Source organism: Sinocyclocheilus rhinocerous, unplaced genomic scaffold, assembly GCF_001515625.1.
Source record: "Sinocyclocheilus rhinocerous isolate Xijiao unplaced genomic scaffold, SAMN03320098_v1.1 scaffold1574, whole genome shotgun sequence".
Lineage (NCBI taxonomy): Eukaryota > Metazoa > Chordata > Actinopteri > Cypriniformes > Cyprinidae > Sinocyclocheilus > Sinocyclocheilus rhinocerous.
The window spans coordinates 18497-40595 of record NW_015625598.1 but is presented as its reverse complement, the minus strand read 5'-3'; the positions used below and the strand labels follow the sequence as shown (position 1 = coordinate 40595).

Here is a 22099-nt window from a genome sequence, read left to right as displayed (position 1 = left end):
TGGGTAGAATGAGATGGCATTATTCTACTCGCCCTTCAACCATCGAACATTAAAATGACATTTAAAAGTGTAAAAGCATAAACAAGGTACTTTCAACAGACTATGAATAACCCCAAAAGCACTACTCTTTCCACAGCAATAACGGACGGGTGAAATATCACTCTAATATATACGTTGCCTTAATCAAAAATTTTCATTAACTTGCGTTAAGCATTGCGTGATAATATTTCAAAGTGATTTCCGTCATTTCGACAGATGATAAATTGTATTTACCTGTGAAAACAAACAAACCTGGAAAGAGACGTGAGGAGGAGAAAAATTGGAGATTTTTCGTGCATTCCAGAGAATTATTAATGGGATACATCGTAAATTAAACCGAGAGAACAGAATGTTGTCCTTTTTCATACTATTACAGCGGAATGCAAAGGGAATAAAGAAAATAATCATGAGGAAAAAAATGCAGCGACTGAAAAGAGCTCTTGCCATAGATATTCTTGTTATAACATGTCACGTTAAAATACCAAGCGTTATGTTATTCTCATGATGTCTGAAAATAAAACATGAAGGCAAATCGACAGCTCATTCAGTCAAAGAGACGGATAAGCTTTATTTATAGGGCAACCTTTTTGAATGGAAGTTCCCTAAACCGGAAGTGCCACCCATAATTCAAAACGCAGCAGGCTCGTCAGGAATAAGGTGGATGGAAAATTCAGATATGAATGTTAGATATGACAGGCATGGTGATCACAATTTTGTAATTCAAACAAAACAGCTGATAAAAACATCACAAGTAATCCACACCACTCCAGTTCATCAATTAACGTCTTGTGAAGCCAAAAGCTGAAACAAATCCATCATTAAGACGTTTTTAACTACAAACCGTTGCTTTCGAGCTCATAATCCATAATAATGCTTCCTCCAGTAAAAAAAGCCATCTGGTCTGAATCAGGAGAGAAATCTGCACAGATCAAGCACCGTTTACGAGCCAAAACAGTCCAAAACAGCTCTAAACAAATATGTGGCTGGATAACAAATATGTAAGAGCTATTAGAAACTAGAGGTCGACCGATAGTGGATTTTACCGATACCGATAGCTAGGTGGGACCACACTGGCCGATACCGATTAATCAACCGATAGTTTTTAAAATGGATGCTGAACGAAAACTAAAATAGTGCTTTACTATTTAAAAACAAAAAATACTGAAACAGTACTGAACCATACTTTGTACATAAAATGTGCAAATTATATATTGATCATTAAAGTTATAGTTCATTAACTAATGTTAACAGAAGCAACTTCAAAATGTAAAAATATATGAAGTCATTATGTACATTAACAATGATTTGGGACAAATATAATGTAATTTAACGGAAAACTGTGTGAATGCGCTCTGCGGCGCGGCAGGATTTCTGTCACTAAATCAACATATCAGCATGCTTTCTCACGTCACAGCTTTAAATCTGCAACTTCAATGGATAACAAACGCATTAAAGTGGATATAGCTGGATATAAACTAATGCAAATAGACGGTAGCAATCGTAACATTAAACATTTGGGTCAGACTTGTGTGTGTTTTGGTCACATTGATTTAATGGCTTGAGGTGCTGCTAATGTGTGCGTCCTCTCAGCCTTGACAGCAAACATACTGCTGTTCTTTCTCCACTAATGCAGCATCTAGTCAACAAAATAATTACTTAGTAATGAAATGAAAGCATGCACTACAGCAGTGGTCTTCACTATTTTTTTCATGGGAGCCGCACTGATATGACATCCAGTCATAAATAGCATGTCTTTTTATCAATCTGTCATATGCAATGCAATGCAATGCAATACAAAAGGGGCTATCATTCTTTATCATTTACCAGTCAAATTTGTAACTGAGACAAGATTATTTTTAAAAAAGCAGGATTACCTTAATGCTGGAAAGACCTTAAGTTATTTTATTTTTTATACTAGCCCATCATGTATCTAACCATCCAAGTGCACATTCGGCGTTAAGAGCTGTTAAGATTAAAACTGGCAACTCCGCAGTGAGTCAGTGTCATGGACGTAGGACAGAGCAAGTGTAAATATATTTTCTAGTCTATATTTCCATCTCTTAAATGCCGGTGTTTTAGGTATTTTTAAAAAAATATATAAATTATTTGTAATAGAGCAGACACTGTCTGACCGTGTCTACACCGGATGCGACAGTTGTCGTGCCGCGCCCTGCTGCGCTAAAAGTCTGTCTACACTTGACGCGACAAAGCGACAGTTGCAAATCATTTGAACGTAGTGTCGGTACAGTTCGTCATAAATAGAACGAGGCATCAGTTTACTGATGGGGATCGTGTCGCATCGCGTGGCGCCGCGCCGCATCCAGTGTAGACAACATCACTGGGTTCTATTGTCTTTTGTCGGATCGCGCCACTCGCGTTCGGTGTAGACATGGTGTGAGTTTTTTTAATGGGTTATGTTATAGCCCTGCTTGTTTTTAATGTTTTCTAGTCTATATTTCCATCTTGTAATGCCGCTGTTTTAGGTATTTTTTTTTTTTATATAAATTATTTGTAATTGAGCAGACACTGCCTGACCGTGTCTACACCGGACGCACAGTTGTCGTGCCGCGCCCCGCTGCGCTAAAAGTCTGTCTACACTTGTTGACACTACAGTTGCAAATCATCTCAATGTAGTGTCAGTACAGTTCATCATAAATAGAGCAAGGCATCAGTTTACTGATGGGTATCGTGTCGCGTCACATTGCGCCGCATCCAGTGTAGACAACATCACTGGGTTCTATTGTCTTTTGTCGGATCGCGCCACTCGCGTGCGGTGTAGACATGGTGTGAGTTTTTTTAATGGGTTATGTTATAGCCCGCTTGTTTTTATGAAATATTTGTATTGACTGCATGATCATATCATCGTATTATTTACTGCCATGCGAGCCACAAAGTAAAGCTTGGCGAGCCGCATGAGGCTCGCGAGCCACGCAATGAGTAACACTGCACTACAGTATAATGTGTACACACCGTTTAGTTGTCGATGTTTTAAATCCGCGCGTCTGAAGTGTGCGCTCTCAGTGTCACGTGTCAAAACAAACAGCACGTGCTGTCAGTGATTTCCGCCTCTAGAGGCCGCTCTCGCTCTGTATAATGACAGCGGAGCTTCAGCCGCTCCAGCAACAGACGCAACTCGGAAAAACTATCGGCATGGATTTTTACAGATAGACGATACTTCCAGCAATCAACTATCGGTGCCGATTAATCGGCAAAACAGATACATCAGTCGACCTCTATTAGAAACAACAGTTTGATGTTAAAAACGTGTTAATGCTGGATTTGTTTCAGCCTTTGTCTTCTCCAGATGTTAACTGATGGACTGTAGTGCTGTGGATAACTTGTGGATTATTGTGATGTTTTTATCAGCTGTTTGGACTCTCATTCTGACGGCACCCATTCACTGCAGAGCATCCATTGCTGAGACACTGATGCAGTGCTACATTTCTACAAACCTGATGAAGAAACAGACTCATCCTAATCTGGGATGGCCGGAGGGTGAGCACATTTTCAGCAAATGTTCATTATTGGGTAAAATATTCCTTTAACTGTGATGACTGATGACTTGACATTTTGCATTTGAGGTTTACCGTAAAGCTCTGCTTTGTGTTTACATTCCGCTTTTACAACATACTTAATCTAAACAGCAACAAAAGCTGTGAAAAACACATGGATATGTTTGAGCTGTACCTGGTGTGATGGTGGTTGCTGGTGTGGAGGAACATGAGGAGTTGGAGGAAGCAGACATGGGGCTGGACTCTTCAGACTGTGACTCTTTGGGTTTCTTAAGGCCGTGTCTCATTACCACAAACGTGTCGAATCCCAGAGCAGCATTAACTATCAACTGCAGAGAGACCGACATATTGAACTCTCTCTAAAAAGGTTCACAGTCTACATATCAAGTAAACCAAAAGATTTTACGCAAAGAAGCAAAACAATTTTAAAACTTCATTTCCAGTTTCGAATTTGATTTTAGGTTGGATTTGCTCTCAGCCTTTTGGGCCTAGCAGCTGTACTATTACTATTACTAACAGAAAACTATTATTATAATTATAATGTACATTAAATAATTTTAATAGTAATTATAAACTAATAATAATGTTATTAAAACAATTTTTATAATAATAATAATAATAATATTGCTACTGTAATCAGTTATAATAAACATACATATGTGCAGTATGCCCATTTTAGAGTAAAGTGCTGCAAATATAGAAGCACCCTGTTATGTCAGGTAGGGGTTATTTGTAGTTAAAGGTTCTTAAATCAGATACAGGACAAACTCTGTGTAGCACTTACCAACAACTGTGACAATAACCTACAATAAAAAGGCAGGCAGCCACGTGAGCAGAAAATAAATAAATAAATAAATAATGAAAGATTGGAGGGAGGAAGCTACCTTTCTCTGGCTAGCAGCGATGACGGTCGGAAGCCAGCGGCTCTCACGAGTGTCCATCAACAGGAAGACCACATCGTGTTCAGAGATAAGCTTCTCCAGCTGTTCCACATCCTGCCGAGCTTGAGCCATTGTCAGCTCAGAGAAGTTCACTGGGTGGCCTGGCATTGGGATGCTCATGTTGTAGCCCTCTGCATTCTGAATAATATATTCACAAAAGATGACATACAAAAACTTTTAGTTACTGAAAAGCTAAAACATTATGCTTAAAATATTAAGTAAAAACACTGATGTTTGCACCCACTATCAATAGAATTGATAGTGACAGGAAATTTGGTACATCCATTCTGAAGTATATAACAAGTAACATGTCAGGCCATTTGCAGAATTCTGCATTTCAGAAGGTTTGAAAATAAGCAGCTGTGTATCATCTGCATGGCTCTGAAAGTTTATCCCATGCTTCTTGATTACATTACCTAAAGGTCACATACTGTATACAATATAAACAACAGAGGTCCTAATACAGAGCCACCTGGGACTCCACAAAAAAGTACATTATGAACAATCAATTCATGATTGTTCAAGTCCATGAATGAGAATAATCTCATGCATTCTATCAAAGGCCGCACTGATATCAAGCAAGACAAATCTCTTAAGTATTGTGTTTATCGTTCACATCTCAAGTGCTGTTTCTGTACCATTGTCAGAATGAAAAAGTAAGATTAAGTAGATTATCATCAACCAGATGTTCATTTAATTTAGCAAAGATTACTAATAACATATTTAAGTCGGACAAATCTATACCTAAGACGAAAAGAAAAAAAATATTTAAAATGTATGCGCCAAGTTCTTAGATATTGCAACCTTTGCCAAGTGACCATCTTAACTCAATCACACAGAACCTCACAAAGGACAAACCGCTGCCACTCCCAGACTGTTGCTAAACTAATGTCTGTCTCATCTGTAAACCCAGTATGAACTCAAAGACACTTAATTCTCACAGTCCGACCAATATATTAACGTAGATAGTTAATGTTGATTTGTTTTGACTGTATAGCCAAATTTGTATGTGAAAAAGGCTATAGAAATAATAATTACTTTTGTATTGAAACATTTTTGAAGAACATTTATGTCCCTTTTCAACAAGTTTTTTTAATGACTTTAAAACATCAAGTGGTGTAACTGTCAACATTTTTAATAGAGCTTTAAAATGTGTTTCCATATCTGAATTATTGTAAATCATTTTCAAACACTTTTTATGACAAAAGTATATTAATATCTGTTTGAATAATGAATTTCTTTGGGGTTCATTGGCCATTTTGAATTTGACAACTTGAACTTATCTTGTCACGTCAAATAAGGTTATATATTTATTCAATATATTTTACTGATCAAGAGGCATTCTGACTATGAGGGTCTAAAGGACACCTCTCTGTGATATTATCTACTGTTATATGGGTTTTCAGTCATGTTCAACATTCAATCCTGCATGTTGATTTTGATGATACAGGTTATTTTAAAACAAAATTGTTTCACTGTTGTTTATTCTTTTAAGATTTTGTTTTTTTCAATTCAGACTTTATCAAGTTATTAATAAGGCATTCTTGAGACACTGTCTGCTCCAGACAGTCATATCACCTTGACATTTCAGAAGGATTTTAATAGTTCATCAGAAGCTGACTTCAACCTGTCAGAGTGAGTTAAAGGCTTCAACAGGGCTCGAACTGAGGGGAGAAAAAGATGACAACAGCAGGTATGATATTTCCTTGATTAGAGTTTAAAGACCTTCCCCTGACATAATATTATTGTGCTGTATGTGTGACTATGAGGGGCGGACAGACTATACTGAGAAATGATATTATCGAGTATGTCACTGAAAAAACAAAGTCATGTCTTGAGAGTCGAAAAGCATTCACTGCATGATGATTTCTATTAGAACGCAGTTAGAATGTCCCTATAATTCAAGTTATGAAAGAAAAAAAATATCCCTGTATGATTTTTTTATATTTATCACACAAGCAAGAGTGCTTTCCTGAATATCAGCACATGTGCATGATCACAAATGTGCTATTAATTTTTATACAACAGTGCAGAGCAACACTGCAGGGTCTCGTTCCTGAATGAATCTGTTTATGAATGAATCCTGAGTCAATTATTCAATGATCCATTCATCAAGACAGTCACTTGCTACATTTCTAATTGAATCAGCCATTTAGAACAAATCGTTTGACTGAATGATTCAGTGAATCATTTATTAAAACAGGGACTTGCTGCCACCTACTGGTGGTTTCAGTGTCATTTTTATTTATCCAGGACAGGCCTAAATCAGCCACGATACCAGCAAAAACACATTCAGCAAAATATAGTTTAATTCCTCGTTTAAAAAAATCCCATTTCAGGCCCCAGAAGAAAAACAGCTTATCAATCATAGTTCATTTAAGAAAGCTTATATTTTGTTAAATAACAATGTGTTTAAAAATAAGACAAATTTTGTAATCATTGTATAAAGTTAGCTACAGGACCCCCCGCCCCACCAAAGAAATACTTGACCATACAATGCCCCCTGAATTTTTTTTATACAATTCGACCACTGGGCTTCAATATTCAGCTCAAGCAAGAGGGAAGAAATACACAAACAAAATGAATGAGATATGTTTTACTACTGTAGATTTGAGAAAATGATCATACATAAACTCTCAAGAGCATCAAAGCTCAGAAAGCAGCACTGGCAATCTGACCACATCTATTGATCTGGCATATATTCAGCATGTTTGTGTCAACATTTGTTGTAACGGAAGACATGATTTCAGTTCTGCGAGGTGAGCAGTCATCTCATGCCACTATCTGAGTGAAAGAGGGGCGAGAGAGAGAGAGAATTGTAATTACTGTGGATATCTGGCCCGTCTAATTGGCCTGACACACGCAGGGGTTCTGTGAAGGTAAAACGAGTGGCGTAATTAGCCGAATGGGGGAGCAGATCGATACAGGATGAGCAGATGAATTAATGATGACCACAGAGTAAACACAGCAGACAGCTCATTTCATCACGGCTGCCAAATAAAGACATGATAGAAACGCAAAGATTATTTAGCCAGGTGTACTGAACCATCCCTTAATAAGACCCATCCGTTCACACACACACACACACACGAGCGTCCACAGCTCAACTGATCAGATGGTGCGTGTCTTACATAAGGATATCACTCTCGCTCGAAAGCAGCACTGGCAATCTGACCACATCTATTGATCTGGCATATATTCAGCATGTTTGTGTCAACATTTGTTGTAACGGAAGACATGATTTCAGTTCTGCGAGGTGAGCAGTCATCTCATGCCACTATCTGAGTGAAAGAGGGGCGAGAGAGAGAGAGAATTGTAATTACTGTGGATATCTGGCCCGTCTAATTGGCCTGACACACGCAGGGGTTCTGTGAAGGTAAAACGAGTGGCGTAATTAGCCGAATGGGGGAGCAGATCGATACAGGATGAGCAGATGAATTAATGATGACCACAGAGTAAACAAAGCAGACAGCTCATTTCATCACGGCTGCCAAATAAAGACATGATAGAAACGCAAAGATTATTTAGCCAGGTGTACTGAACCATCCCTTAATAAGACCCATCCGTTCACACACACACACACACACACACACACGAGCGTCCACAGCTCAACTGATCAGATGGTGCGCGTCTTACATAAGGATATCACTCTCGCTCTTGTTTTAGCACTTCCGCTCTTTGCACTCGGAAAAATAACATTTGGAGCAAATGAAGAAATTGGCACCAAAGAGTCTTTTATAATGAGGCCCTTCTGAGGTGTGATCAGATAATAACTTGACCAACAACAGTGTAATGTTTCTGCATTTCGGCGATTAGACAGAAACTAAAGCTACAGTGATGAACACTGACCCATCAACCTGCTGTAGAAATGAAGGTGAATGTGAGGTGACATGGATGTTTACAACAACTAATCAGTAAAATCAGTAAGGAAAATAAACAACACATTTCAATGAATTGGGCCATTGCACACAGAAATCCATCTGTAATGCCACTTTAAATTCATGAAACACACACACTTGCCTTCTTCTCTAATACTGTGCTACTCTGATAATATTGGAAATTTGATGTGGAAGTGGTAATTGGATTAATTGATAAATATGAACTGTAAGTTTAATAGGTGCTGAAAAATTATTTAATATATACCAGTAACCTATATTATATAGACTAAAAAGACATAAAATATTTGAATTCATAATTACACTTATATTATGTTGCAGGTCAGTTTGACCTATTTCTATTGTTGAGTTGTGGGAAATACTGGTTCAATTCTGATGTTTTGTCATTCAGGAAATGCCTGCAAAGTGTCGACACTCTGATGTGTTGTGGATTGTGTGCACTCTTTTACACTATAAAATGATGAATTTCTATTATGATTGTGATGTTTGCAGGTCAATTTGAAGCAAAAAATATATATTTTATGCGCTCCAAAAAGATAACCCATACGTTCTCAGGTGCGTAAATCAAGAAAAATTTGATCAACCAAAAATCAAAAATATTCCAATTTAAAGGCCCTAACCCCAGCAAAACTGTCATTCAGGAAATGCCTGCAAAGTGTCGACACTCTGATGTGTTGTGGATTGTGTGCACTCTTTTACACTATAAAATGATGAATTTCTATTATGATTGTGATGTTTACAGGTCAATTTGAAGCAAAAAATATATATTTTATGCGCTCCAAAAAGATAACCCGTACGTTCTCAGGTGCATAAATCAAGAAAAATTTGATCAACCAAAAATCAAAAATATTCCAATTTAAAGGCCCTAACCCCAGCAAAACATTTATGGGGAAACATGTGGGCCGGATGGGCTGAATCTTAGCCCAAGCAAACCTGTTTGCTTTGACCTCATATATTTGGTGTTAATGAATTCATGCTTTTATTATGTTATAGTCTGCCCTGGAATATTTAGTATGCATACTCCTTGTATCTCTGTGTGCTGGAGATTTAAGGGGAATAAAAGAAAAAAGAAAAACAAAAAACAAAAAACAAAACATTGTGACACAAGATAGGCTACTATGAAGGGGGCCCTTGGGTTTGCTACAGCCCCAGGGCCCTCTGTGTTCTGGACATGATCAAAAGCGACGATGTCTGAGTGGATGAGTTGTTTTCTAACAGTCATTCTCATTCATTGCTGTTGTTTATACTTTTACCAAAGTGTGACTGTTCAGCCTATGTCACATTAGTAATTATGCATATGCAGTGCATGGTAGGTTTAATTAATTTTGGTTATAAGGAAAATGTTGTTACTTTTATAATAACTATCTTTGTACATTGTTGTTTCCATTTGCTGTCCAGTGTGAAATATGGGTCCTAAAGCAAAGCCAGTTGAGAGCTACTAATTTAGACGATTTACAGACCTTTCTAAATCAAATCAGTGGAAACTCAATGTATTGAAAACTCTTTGTAGTGAGCTCAAAATCAGTCACAATAATGCATCAGCAAACCACTTTTTTCTTGGTTGCTAATGGCCAAACTGCCTTCTGGAATGACATTTGTTGAAGCTGGCAGCACGATGAATCACAGGAAGTGAAGGGGATATGAGAGCAGAGAGGATTCGCAGGCCTCGTGGATGGGAACACCTGCCAACAGCGTTCCCACACAGAGTCATGAATATGAAGGCCAGCAGAAGTCTGAGTCACATGAGTCTGATGTTACCGCTTAGCAGAAAACACTCGCACAACATGCCCAGAAACTGATTTTGATGCTTAGCAATGGGACCCTATCTGAGGAAAGGCTTCTCCAAATGAAGAAATGGATGAGACGGCTAGTTTAAAAAAGTAAGAATTAGAGACAGAACTAGTCAACTGGTGATTAGTGATGATGACCAGTTGGTTTATCTACATATATTTTTGTACAGCATCTTTTTTACCTTAAATATTTAAGACAACATGTTAACTATGCAGCTGTGGTCTGGTATACAGAGGTAACACTGTGCATTTTCAAAACACTTATCTGTGGTGTTTATATATATATATGTAGGGGATAATGTACATCCAGCCAGTTGTTATCTCAGAATAAACCCTGACAGGGTGATCAGGACCAAAAAAATCGCAATTTGATATTTTCCCCAAATCGCACAGCCCTAGTGGAAATTCAAATAAATGTTGATGTAACATATATTGGCTGCATTTGTGAGTTCATAAAAATGTAGCTGGTTGTGTAAAATAGGCAATCACAACATTTTTTGAGGTATCAGCAAATATCGTATCGAACTTGGCTATGAGAATCGATATCAGATCATATCATGATGAACCGTCTGATTTACACCCCTACTTAAAACCATACAGACTACCACTAATACACACCATAATACAATGCATCGGAGGAGAAACTATGTTACTTCAAAAAACAGCACAACAAGTGTAGTCTAAATTACGTGAAATTAAAACCTCCAAAAGACTCACTAACTAGTCTCAATCCCATGATCTGTTTGATTCGTTTTAATGACGCACTCATTCACTGAATTGTTCAGAATGCTAAAATCACCAAAGGTTTGACATATAAGACCAATTATTGGGTGGGGGGTTGGTGCTTTGTCAAAAAAAAATCCTTCTAATTTCCAACCCTACTGAAGATATTCCAAAAAAAACAAGCACAGCATGTGTGAATTTCATGTACAAGATTACATCTCAACATGCATCCCCTTGAAAGCAACGATTATACCTCAGTTTCACATCGACCAACTAGCTGTTCAGACAAACCAGTGCAGCTCCACTGCAGATGAAGTTCCTTGTTTGGTAATTTGTTGTTTTTACCTCTATTTATCCAGGCAAGTCAATTAAGAATTATTTTCTTTTTTACAATGTAAACTTACATTTTCAGACTTGAGTCTGGGAGTTCACTGATCAACTGCAGTGAAAACAGAAAAGGAAATGTGCTTTTGCATGAAGCCATAAGAGCCGGTCCTCACGCTCTGCTCAGTGATGCATGAGAGGACCGTTGAGCAGTGAATATAAATGAGGCTGCATTTCATATGAACATGGGTTATAATGAACAATGCTATGAGACTCCTCAGATAATGAACACCAGTGACCTGGACTGGTCAAACACATTGTTTAGCTTCTCAGTCCATCTGCAGACCAGCCAAATAACATTCATCAATATTAAAATGAATAATTCAGACTTCATTGTTGTGGATAATTGCATGTTGAAATTGAGTCCTACTGGTTAATCCAAGGGTCTCAAACTAACGGCCCGCACAGTATAGGTTCATACAGCCTCTCAGATGTTTATTCAGGCATCATTAGTCCAATAAACACACAGATCAGTCTGCTAGGTGTGAGGGAGGGATGGGTTGCTTAACTGTGCCAATAATTACACACAGACCAGCCTCCAACGCATCAGCTTCAGGTTGAGATCGACAGAAGACTCGGCAAGCCTTGAGGAAATGAACGAAACGTGTCACATACCACTGAGAAAACCACTTTAAAAGTGTATAGACTGACGCCAGGTGTTTCGTACCTTTTAGGGTCCATGCATTCACTGAGATTGACACTTCGAGGTCCCATCGCACCTTTAGCGTTCTTCTCCCAACCCACACTCTTTGGACATACTGCATAAACAAGTTAGTAAACATAAATATAATGCAACACATGCCTACAGCTACACTGACTTCAATATTAATATAAAAGGCACTTTGCTTGGTGTCGTACAGGTAAAATAATTGTAAAGAAATATTTGAAGTTCAACCTAACTGTACGAATGCATCAGACATACAATACGTCTTTGGCCACTGTATCATATTTTGCTTGTTTTTATGCGTCTCAAGTGACAATAGCTTTTGAAAACAGTCATTGTTTAAGCAACAGTTCAACTTCTAAAACAGGTTTCAAAATCCCTGCGGTCCATTCCAGTTTGTTACCACCAGTCAACTAGTTGACGATCACATGACTTCCAAGAATAGTTCACCCAAAAATAAAAAAAACAATGCTAATAATTCATTGCTGGATTGGAGTGGTATGGATTACTTGTGGATTATTGTGATGTTTTTATCAGCTGTTTGGACTCTCATTCTGACGGCACCCATTCACTGCAGAGCATCCATTGCTGAGACACTGATGCAATGCTACATTTCTCCAAATCTGATGAAGAAACAAACTCATCCTGATCTGGGATGGACTGAGGGTGAGCACATTTTCAGCTAATTTTCATTTTTGGGTGAACTACTCCTTGAAGTCATGTGTTCGTCAACTAGTCGAGTATTTTTTTTTTCCTCTTAAAAATTATTAGCTAATCAAACCGTATTCACTATCTGGTTTCGAATACAAGAAAACACTGTGAGTGAATGGTGCCCAAAGATGCCTCATCGCTCGTATATGTGGCTATGTAGGTTAATCTTGGTGAAACGATGGTGGATCGCCCAACATTCAATCACACACTGTGAGATTTCAATGCAAGTGAATGTCACAGTTCAGAAGGGCAAACCTCACTGAAGTGTGAAGACATCCGTGTTTGTGCATCTGAAAAAGAAGGACCGCAGCAGTCAAAGACAGCGGTGTAAGGACAGGAGGATGGACTGTTTGAGAGAGCGATGAAGGCATACTAGGTGAAAATGAAACGACCGGATTTTGATCAGGAAGGGCTTTCAATAGCCCTTGTCAGGAGGTTCCTACAGCGCTGTCCTTTCATTCCCGGCTGTTTCTGCCCAGTTCACACAGTGCTTAACGCCATCAGTGCAGCGACTCCCACAGGAATTCACGAGTCTGATGGGCTGTGATGTGTGATGAGGGTGAATGTCAGGGAATCTCCACCATCAGTTCACAGTGACTGAAGGATCTGAGCAGACAAGCATGTCCCAGCTCAGGAAGAATAAACTTTACTAGACATCAATAACTGAAAGTGAACAGAGTCATATCATAAACTTTAGTCTCATTTAATTTCTTTATCCACTCATAATGTTATTTAAAGGCAGGATTAACTATGAATGAACTGAGGCACCATGTCCCTTTAAGGCAGAGGTGGGTAACTCTGGCCCTTGAGATCCACTTTCCTGCAGAGTTCAGCTCCAAACCTAATCAAACACTCCTTAACCCAAGCTAATCAAGGTCTACAGAATCACTTAGCTACAGGTTAAATTCTGCGTGATCTTGAGGAGGGCAATGATAATGCAAACAAAATCAAACAATCTGAATCTGGATAATTAGCATCTTCCTAAAGTAGGCAGGAAGAAACAGAGTGCAAAGCTCTTCATATGACCCAACAACCGGCTACAAAATACTGAAACCTGTGGCAGACAGTCTGAGGACTCTGTATTAACATTTAAATGGTGTCTGGCCTCTCCTGAAGCCAGATAAAAGCCCAGCCTTTATGCTGCTGTTCTGAAGCACTCGGGCAAAGAAGATAAATTACCTGCAGAAGCCGTGAGGTCTGGAAGCTTGACCCGAAAGATGATGCTGTGCCGAATTGAGCGGCTCCCTTGTAGAGTCCTGTCTCTGAAGCACAGAACCTCCAGCACATCCAGCTGTGAACCCCTGGCATTCACACGCACAAACACACACCACCATGAGCACACGCGGCCTTTGGAGTGACCTTAAGCTTACCATTACAAAGAAACGATGCCTAGTGGAGTCAGCACAGATGACATTTAACTCCGAAAGCTGCAAAATACAGCATTATTTCCAAAATCTTCCACCTGCACTGCATTTCACGAACAGTGCATCATTTTTCATGTTAATTTTGGATATGCATCATGGTAATGCCATGTTTTTTTTAGATATGGTACAATGATAATACTATGTTTTTGGGGCGGGTGCATATTCTGGTGCATATGAAATTGTGAAGGTCGAGACGCAGTTATCTTCATTTAAACTGATGAGCGCTATATTCTCTCAGGATTTACATCTATTTTCTGGAGATATTTGTGGGACCAAGTGTAAATGAAATGAGCAAACTATCAAAATGCTTCAAGTTACTAAGTGTACATCAATCCACTGGTTTTTGGAGCCATAGTAATCCCTAGTGAAAAAGAAATTTGTATATATATATATATATATATATATATATACTAAATTGTATTTGAAATGCATGTATTTTGTGCTAAAATACTAAAAATACATCTACATATTTATGTGCTTAATAAAAAAACCCTGCAATTGTGGTACACTAAACTGGTATACTTAAAGTCTGCTAAATTGGAACAACTAATTTTGTGCTTAATGCACTATAATTGTGCGGAAGTAGTGCTGGAGTCCAACTAAAGGTATGCTGAAGTATATTTGAGTGTGCTAAAGTGGACCTATTGCAAGTACACTTCAGCAACACTTTAAATATCATGCATTTAAAGACGGATATTATACAGAGATCATACAATCCTTATTAATAGTGATATTAAAACACGTTTTAGACATAATATTAAGAAATGTGCATTAAAGAAATACTCCAAATACAGTTTAATTATAATTTTATATCAGTAAGCCTTAAGTGATATGTTATTGGATTTGAAGTATACTTAGTATGAAATAAATGCATATTTAAAAAAAAGTATATGGCATAGGTATTTTTTTTTACTAGGGATACCATGTGTTTTGGACTCGGTATATGAACATAGTAATCATTCAGTACTATGTGATCTATTAAAGTACACTGGACATAGCATTGTTCTAAGGTGCTGCCATATTCATTTGCCATGTAGCCGAGAAAAAATACTAAGCAACATCATAGTACTGTATATGATTTGAATGTGCATGATCAAACTTCAGAAAAAAAGGTCAAAAGAACAACACCCTTGATTGGCCAAGCAGTGCAATAGATTCCCACAAAACCCAACATATTAGCAGATGGTTGGAAATAGTATTTTCTCACATTTTTTAGTAGCAGAACAAACACTTTCGAGATTGAAAGTGATGTCAGGAGGAAAAGAGCGGAGCTGTGGAAACAGGGCTATAATTGAGCACCAGTGGGATGCGTGTTGGAAAAGCTCATTACAGACGTACCATTTTTTTGCGAGGAGGACGAGAAAGTTTCTGAGAGGCCAGCCAGGATGTTGAGGCAGTGTGCATGGGTCATACACACCCACAGTAATCTTCAAAACAAACCAGGACACATGCCATATTACACCAACAGAACACAAATCTAGAGCAAGCCTCAAATGTTGTTGACAGAATTTGCAATATTCCATTAGTAATAATCCAGCTTTATACTGGAAATTACCTTCTTTAGGTCTGGGAAGAAGGAGTTCAAGTCTTTTAGAGGAGCGACTTCAACACTTTCATCTGTGTACTTGAGCAGAAAATGTGGGACTGCCGTCGTACCGCTGGAGGCGCAGAGATTATCATACGCCGTTTGCAGGCTTGATATCTGTGAAACAGATCAATGCAAAGCAATCAGCCCACCTCATTAACTCATGCAACACGATGAAGTGAAAGTTTATGCTTGGTTGGAAAATAGTTAGGCAAGAACTGAAATGCACTCTAAATGTACAGCTGGTGTAAAGAAGGACAGTGTACCATTTTGAATGAAAAATCACTTGAATCGAGGTGGCGAACAGGATGCAATTTGAATTTAGTGAATGGCATTACAATGGAATAAATTCAAGGAAATGTATATACTGTAAATTAATTTTGAATTGAACTGAAGAGGGTAATAAAATAAAACATCTTCACTTTCTAATGACTTACTTGGAGCTAAAATACAGAGAGGAAAGTATTTTAACAGAATAGGTTTCCAAATACTCCTTGGTGCTACTGTATATGGCACATCAGTCATCTTAGGGCCTATATGACATTATGCATTCAAATGCATAAAAATTCTAATCAGCACATGCTTTCCATAATGCACTGACTAATGGCTCATTATCCTTCACACAAAGCATCCTCGTCAGAAGTGAGTTATCGACGCAGGCTCTTCTCCGCACCTGTTTGGCAGAGAAGCTGCACTCTAATGACACCGGCTCCTGCTCCAGCTGGACCCCCTCCAGAAAGCAAAGGGCAGGAAAGCAGAACCAATAATAGAAATGATATTTCTTCAGATCCTGGATAAACAAAAGGACCAGTCAGAAACAAATGGCTGAAAGGACATTAATCTAAAAAGACATTTTCTAAAATGTTGGCATACAAACCGCAAATGTCAAGAGGATGAATTTGTTTAGTATTGAGGAGTCTTCCAGCGCAGCCCCTGACTGAATAACGCTCCAAATCTGTGAAGAAGACAACACTACCAGTAATAATTAAACTGACATGTCCAGAAATTATTTCTAATTTAGTATATGCAAATGCAATATGCATTCACACTGTGAAACACATTCTGGGACAAAATCACTAAACAAAACACCAAACGGCACTTTTGTGCACAGTATTTCAGCGCAAAAACCTAGCATTTAAACTAAGTCATTAGGTGCGTCCCACTTCAAATACCCAGCTGATGCACTTACTTAAAGGAATAGTTCACCGAAAAACTAAATATGTGCTCTAAGGCTGTCAAAATGGCTGAAAAACTAAATTCGAATTTTTTACTTAAATATTATCAATATTCTAATTATATTTGAATTTAAAAGGCATAATTTCAGTTAGGGGGAAAAAGCTTTTGGCTTCTCTCCTGAGGCCACAAGAGAGCGCATCGAACAAAATATTATGCACGTTTCTTCAAAGCATAATAAAATAACAACTATCTTTGAAAAAAGAGCATAATGTTTAAAATAATGTTTATAAACCTTATATAATTAATAAAGTTGCTTAAACAATTAGAAACAAAACAGCATCATGCATGTATGTATAGTTTAATACAAAGGACCGAGAAAAAAAACAATCACAAAGAGTACTTTCTTCATTTAAAAACTTGCAGTGGGATGGGGAAAACTGCCATAAAGTCTTGAGACATGTTTCTTAAAAATGTAACTTACATTAATTTTACATAGCTTTCTAAACATGCCATCTCTGCGAGACGCGGGTGCAACGCTGATAGATGTCTCTCTCAAAAATGCGATAAATATGCGTTCTGTGTGAACAGCTTGGTTTCGGTTTTGACGTAAACAACATCTTCCCCGCATTGATTGTTCTCTTTTTCTGCAATATTTTGAATGAACAATGTAGCAGCGCCGCATCTAGTGGCTTCAACTGGACAGACAAAAACATTAAAATGCAATGACTTACATCGTCGTCGCATTTCGTGCACCCCTGATAATACTGCCTGACGCACACCTAAAATTCGAATGCAACGTTTTTGCATTCAAATGTGGATTTTTATTTTAAATTCTATGAATATTCGAAATTCTAATTTTTTTTTGACAGCCCTAATGTGCTCATCCTCATTCCATCCGAGATTAGGATGAGTTTGTTTCTTCATCAGGTTTGGAGAAATGTAGCACTGCATCAGTGTCTCAGCAATGGATGCTCTGCAGTGAATGGGTGCCGTCAGAATGAGAGCTGATAAAAACATCACAATAATCCACAAGTAATCCACAGCGCTCCAGTCCATCAGTTAACATCTGGAGAAGACAAAAGCTGAAACAAATCCAGCATTAAGATGCTTTTAACAAAAATACATTGAGTCCATAATCCATAATAACGCTTCCTCCAATGAAAAAGTCCATCTCCTGTTGTCTCTCGCATCAAAATCCACACACGTTTGTTTAGAGCTGTTTTGGCTTTGGATGTTAACTGATGGACTGGAGTGCTGTGGATTACTTGTGGATTATTGTGATGTTTTTATCAGCTGTTTGGACTCTCATTCTGACGGCACCCATTCACTGCAGAGCATCCATTGCTGAGACACTGATGCAATGCTACATTTCTACAAACCTGATGAAGAAACAAACTCATCTACATATGTGATGGCCGGAGGGTGAGCACATTCTTTTAGCACAAACACATTGGGTTTATTAAAAAAACTGCCTTATTTGCAAAAGTCTGTACTATTTGGCCACGGCAATTATCATTGTGTTATTACCATTTGCAGAAAGCAGGCAGTAAATGAAACTGTATTAAGAATATTACGAACAGCAGCAGTAATTTATCAAATGATGGAGAAGGATGTTCAGCATCTCAATACACTGTGAAAAAAATCACATAATTCACTGGTTCTCAATTCCAGTCCTCATGTACCACCGCTCTGCACATTTTGTATGTATCTCTAATCACTTCAGACGTGTGTTCTATTCGACAGTAAGTGCCCTGTGAAGTGGACATCACAGGATATTACACCATGATTCCAGTTCGAAGGGAGCGTATTTGTTCCATTCAAAGGGCATAAAAGTGTGCGAGACTTGAATTTAAACTGTATTTATTTACAGAGGTATATTATATCACACTTCACACTTTCATCTGTGTGTGAAGACGCTGCAGGCCGTGGCGTAGCGCAAATCCGTGAATGAATGCTCCGTAAACTTCAGCTGATTTCCCTGTGCTCAGGAGTAGGGAGCAGTGAACACTGTGTAGGGACCCTGTCAATCAGAACACAGTTCATATATAGAGCTCTCTTCTAATGAGCTGCTGATCTGAATCAGGTGTGTTAAACAAGAGAGACATGCAGAGCGCTGGTACGCGAGGACTGGAACTGAGAACCACTGGCATAATTCATTCACTGGATCTATGCAGGCAGCGAGTGCAAATCAAATACGCTATCAACAGGCACAATTAATTATGAGTGAATCAAAGCACTGCACCTCACTGGCTGCTTTATCCAGGAGAGCTTTCTTGTCGATGGTTTTGAAGGCTTCTAATGTGTTGGTGTTGTACAGAGTTCCAGAGGCTGGACAGCAGCGAGCAGGTGTGGCTCCATCACTGAAACATAAAATTCATACACTATATTACTTGTATTTGGGTATATTCACTATATGCATGGTTTTGTTCTTTTAGCATCACAGTGTAACCTGTATTGTATACTATTTGCACCATGTACCGACATTAACACGCTAGCTCTTCAACCAGGAAATGTTGACTAACTAGTTGTTGGCATTAACTAACTGCTTGATTTTTACCGTACATTTCTGCCAAATGGACATCAGCTTGAGATAGTCACCACTGATAAGCTATTACTAAATATAATGTAGGAACTTTAATTTTCTGTAAAGCTGCTTTGCAACGATTTGCATCGCGCTATACAAATAAACTCGAATTGAATTGATTGGCTAACCATAATAGCATAACATACTATGGATTATGGTAAAATCACTGTAATGTACAGCTGTGAGTGGCTTACTGTTTTTATACAGTGTGCAACATGACAAAAGAAACCAGTCAATAAACATAACATAAAGAAAAGGGAAATCCTTCAAAAACATAGCCAAGTTCTTAGAAATGTACTCTTTGCATGTACTCATGTTCATTTCATTCAGCTCTCACAATGTCATGTGGCATAACTAGCAAATTGTTTACTGTTTTTTTTTTTTTTACAAAACCATGAATTGATAAATATCAAATATCATACGTTTTTGGATGGTTACACCATATGCATTGACTAATGTTGGCAGATACAACTTTTCATTTAAAATATGTATTAATAAATGTTAAAATGAACATGAACTAAAATTTATAAATGAGTATTGTTCATTGTTCATATTAAGAAATGTTGTGAGCTACTGTTAAGAAATGGAACCTTATTTTAAATTCAATTAACCTATATAGTAATATTAGAAAAATGTATAATAGAATTCTAGAACAGAATTAATAGAATATCAGCTTGACACATTATCTGTATGTAATGCACTTGTGTACACTTGTTCCCTATGCCTTTTGCAGAGCCATTTGAATCGAATGATTGGAAAGTGCCCTATGTTTACGAATTGAAGGGATCTATCTGTTTTATAATGTCGCCATGCTTTTTTTTTCTTTCTTGGAGAAAAGCAGCGTGGATGCAGATGGTTGCAGGGGCTCAGACGTAACCCCCTCATCACTTCTCCTGTCTCCACCAGACTACAGGGCTGCAAATAGCTGTGCCGTGTAGTCAGCGCAATTACTCACCCGTCATAAACGTAAAATTAATTCTACTGAAACAATCCTTGAGGATTTAACTGGCAAGAAAAAATCATTAATTTCACAAGTAACAGACGTGATATTGGGGCCATTATCCAAGGCTTTCAGAATACCCAACTACATTACATGGTTTTATTGCAGAAAACTTACACATCAAATGCGCTGAACTCCAGGGTCAAGCGTGTCGGCAAGCCAACGGGATCACCTGCAATTTATAACAAAGCACTTGCATTAAATTACAGCTTTCTCAGACATTTTCGGCTGTGAAATTTATAAATGAATCATTGGTGACACACACCTGAAAGAGGAGTATTGCCACAGTGGCATCTATAAATAAACACTTTTGTTTCTGCATAACGTCCAAGAGAAAGTGCCATATTGATTGTTTAAGAAGCGGAAAAAAACTAAAGATGGCTATGTTAGGATAGCACACTACTACTCTTAATATTTCAGAAGTATGCATGTATATTGCAGACAGTGTGTGCATGTTTTGTATGCATGCCTAAATGATCTACTACATTTGCCAGTATTCACATTGAGGACAGCTGCTGTATTCAGAATGCAACACTAGCACACTGCAGTCTTGTCTTAGTCTGAAGGTCTCTGCACACTGAGTCCGAATTTTTCGTCCGAAATGTTCGCACGTTGGAAAATAAATATGACCTCACGTTGTGTCGATCACGTTTACACACTGCCTCCGAAACCTTCGTCCGTCGTAAAAAAATTCGGACCTGGTTTGATTTTCTGCGTTTTCGCATCTGTAGCAAGCATTTTGATAGGCTGCATTTTCGCATCCGTAGCAAGCATTATGTTAGGAAGGGATGACGAATGCGAACAAAATGAAAAAACGCATACGAAAGTTTCGGACTCAGTGTGCAAGGACCTTTAGTCTTCCCTGTTTGACCTAGTTTTCCCTCATGTGTCTGATTAGTTATCTCTCTCACCTGTCATTGTTAATTATCTTGTTAGTCCTCCGTCTTATTTAAACCCTGTGTTTGCTCCCAGTGTTTGTCCGGTCTCGTCTATGTTTAATGTGGATACCATGGATAGCACCCTGATCGTTGGCTTATTAAATATTATTAAACTCTTCTTCGTCTTTATTGGATTGTTACACGAACCACACATGACCGAAACATTTCAGTGACACTTTACAATTAGGTCCCGTTAGATAACATTAGTTAATGCATTAACAAACATTAACTAACAACGCGCAATAGTTAATCTTCGTTATTGTTAGGTAATAAACTATTGATTGTTAGTTCATCTTAGTTCAGATCCATTCAATTATATTAATAGATAAAACTTTTGCTTTTAATTAGAAACTGTTAAAATGAACATGAATTAAGATTAATAAATGCTTTTTTTCATTGTTAGTTCCCGTTAACTGTGTTTCAAACAGCAGTATGGTGAATTGTTGTCACATGACTCCACTACGCTGTGTTATCCAGAAATGAAGTTTGATATTATAATCTTTTTTTGGGGAAAATGCCTTTGCTTTTGTCTAATCGAAGAATGACATACAGTAGATCTTAAAACTTGAACACGTGCAGATTCAACCACAGTACAATATATTTACATAAAGACATTCAATAAGGCTGAATATGGCATTTGATATTTAGAAAGACAAATGTGCTTTATTTTGTCTCTGATCATCAACAATAAAGTTCTAAGCAATCTGTTCTGACAGAAGCCTAGCACTTAAA

At 38.0% G+C, this 22099-nt stretch overlaps 1 protein-coding gene across 1 annotated transcript in view; it reads right to left on the bottom strand.

Annotated features, from left to right (window-relative positions):
- LOC107758190 (ubiquitin-like modifier-activating enzyme ATG7) overlaps window positions 1-21347 on the bottom strand; it is a 74113-nt gene extending 52766 nt beyond the window's left edge. The window contains exons 1-12 of the mRNA XM_016575867.1: window positions 21341-21347; window positions 20547-20601; window positions 19088-19205; window positions 16547-16624; window positions 16343-16459; window positions 15640-15786; window positions 15423-15511; window positions 13840-13961; window positions 11953-12043; window positions 11818-11869; window positions 4436-4630; window positions 3727-3880 (exon numbers count right to left, since the gene is read on the bottom strand). Of these exons, the coding sequence (XP_016431353.1) occupies window positions 3727-3880; window positions 4436-4630; window positions 11818-11869; window positions 11953-12043; window positions 13840-13961; window positions 15423-15511; window positions 15640-15786; window positions 16343-16459; window positions 16547-16624; window positions 19088-19205; window positions 20547-20601; window positions 21341-21347 (1225 nt within the window). The remainder of the gene's footprint in view (window positions 1-3726; window positions 3881-4435; window positions 4631-11817; window positions 11870-11952; window positions 12044-13839; window positions 13962-15422; window positions 15512-15639; window positions 15787-16342; window positions 16460-16546; window positions 16625-19087; window positions 19206-20546; window positions 20602-21340) is intronic.
- Between the last annotated feature and the right edge of the window lie 752 nt (window positions 21348-22099).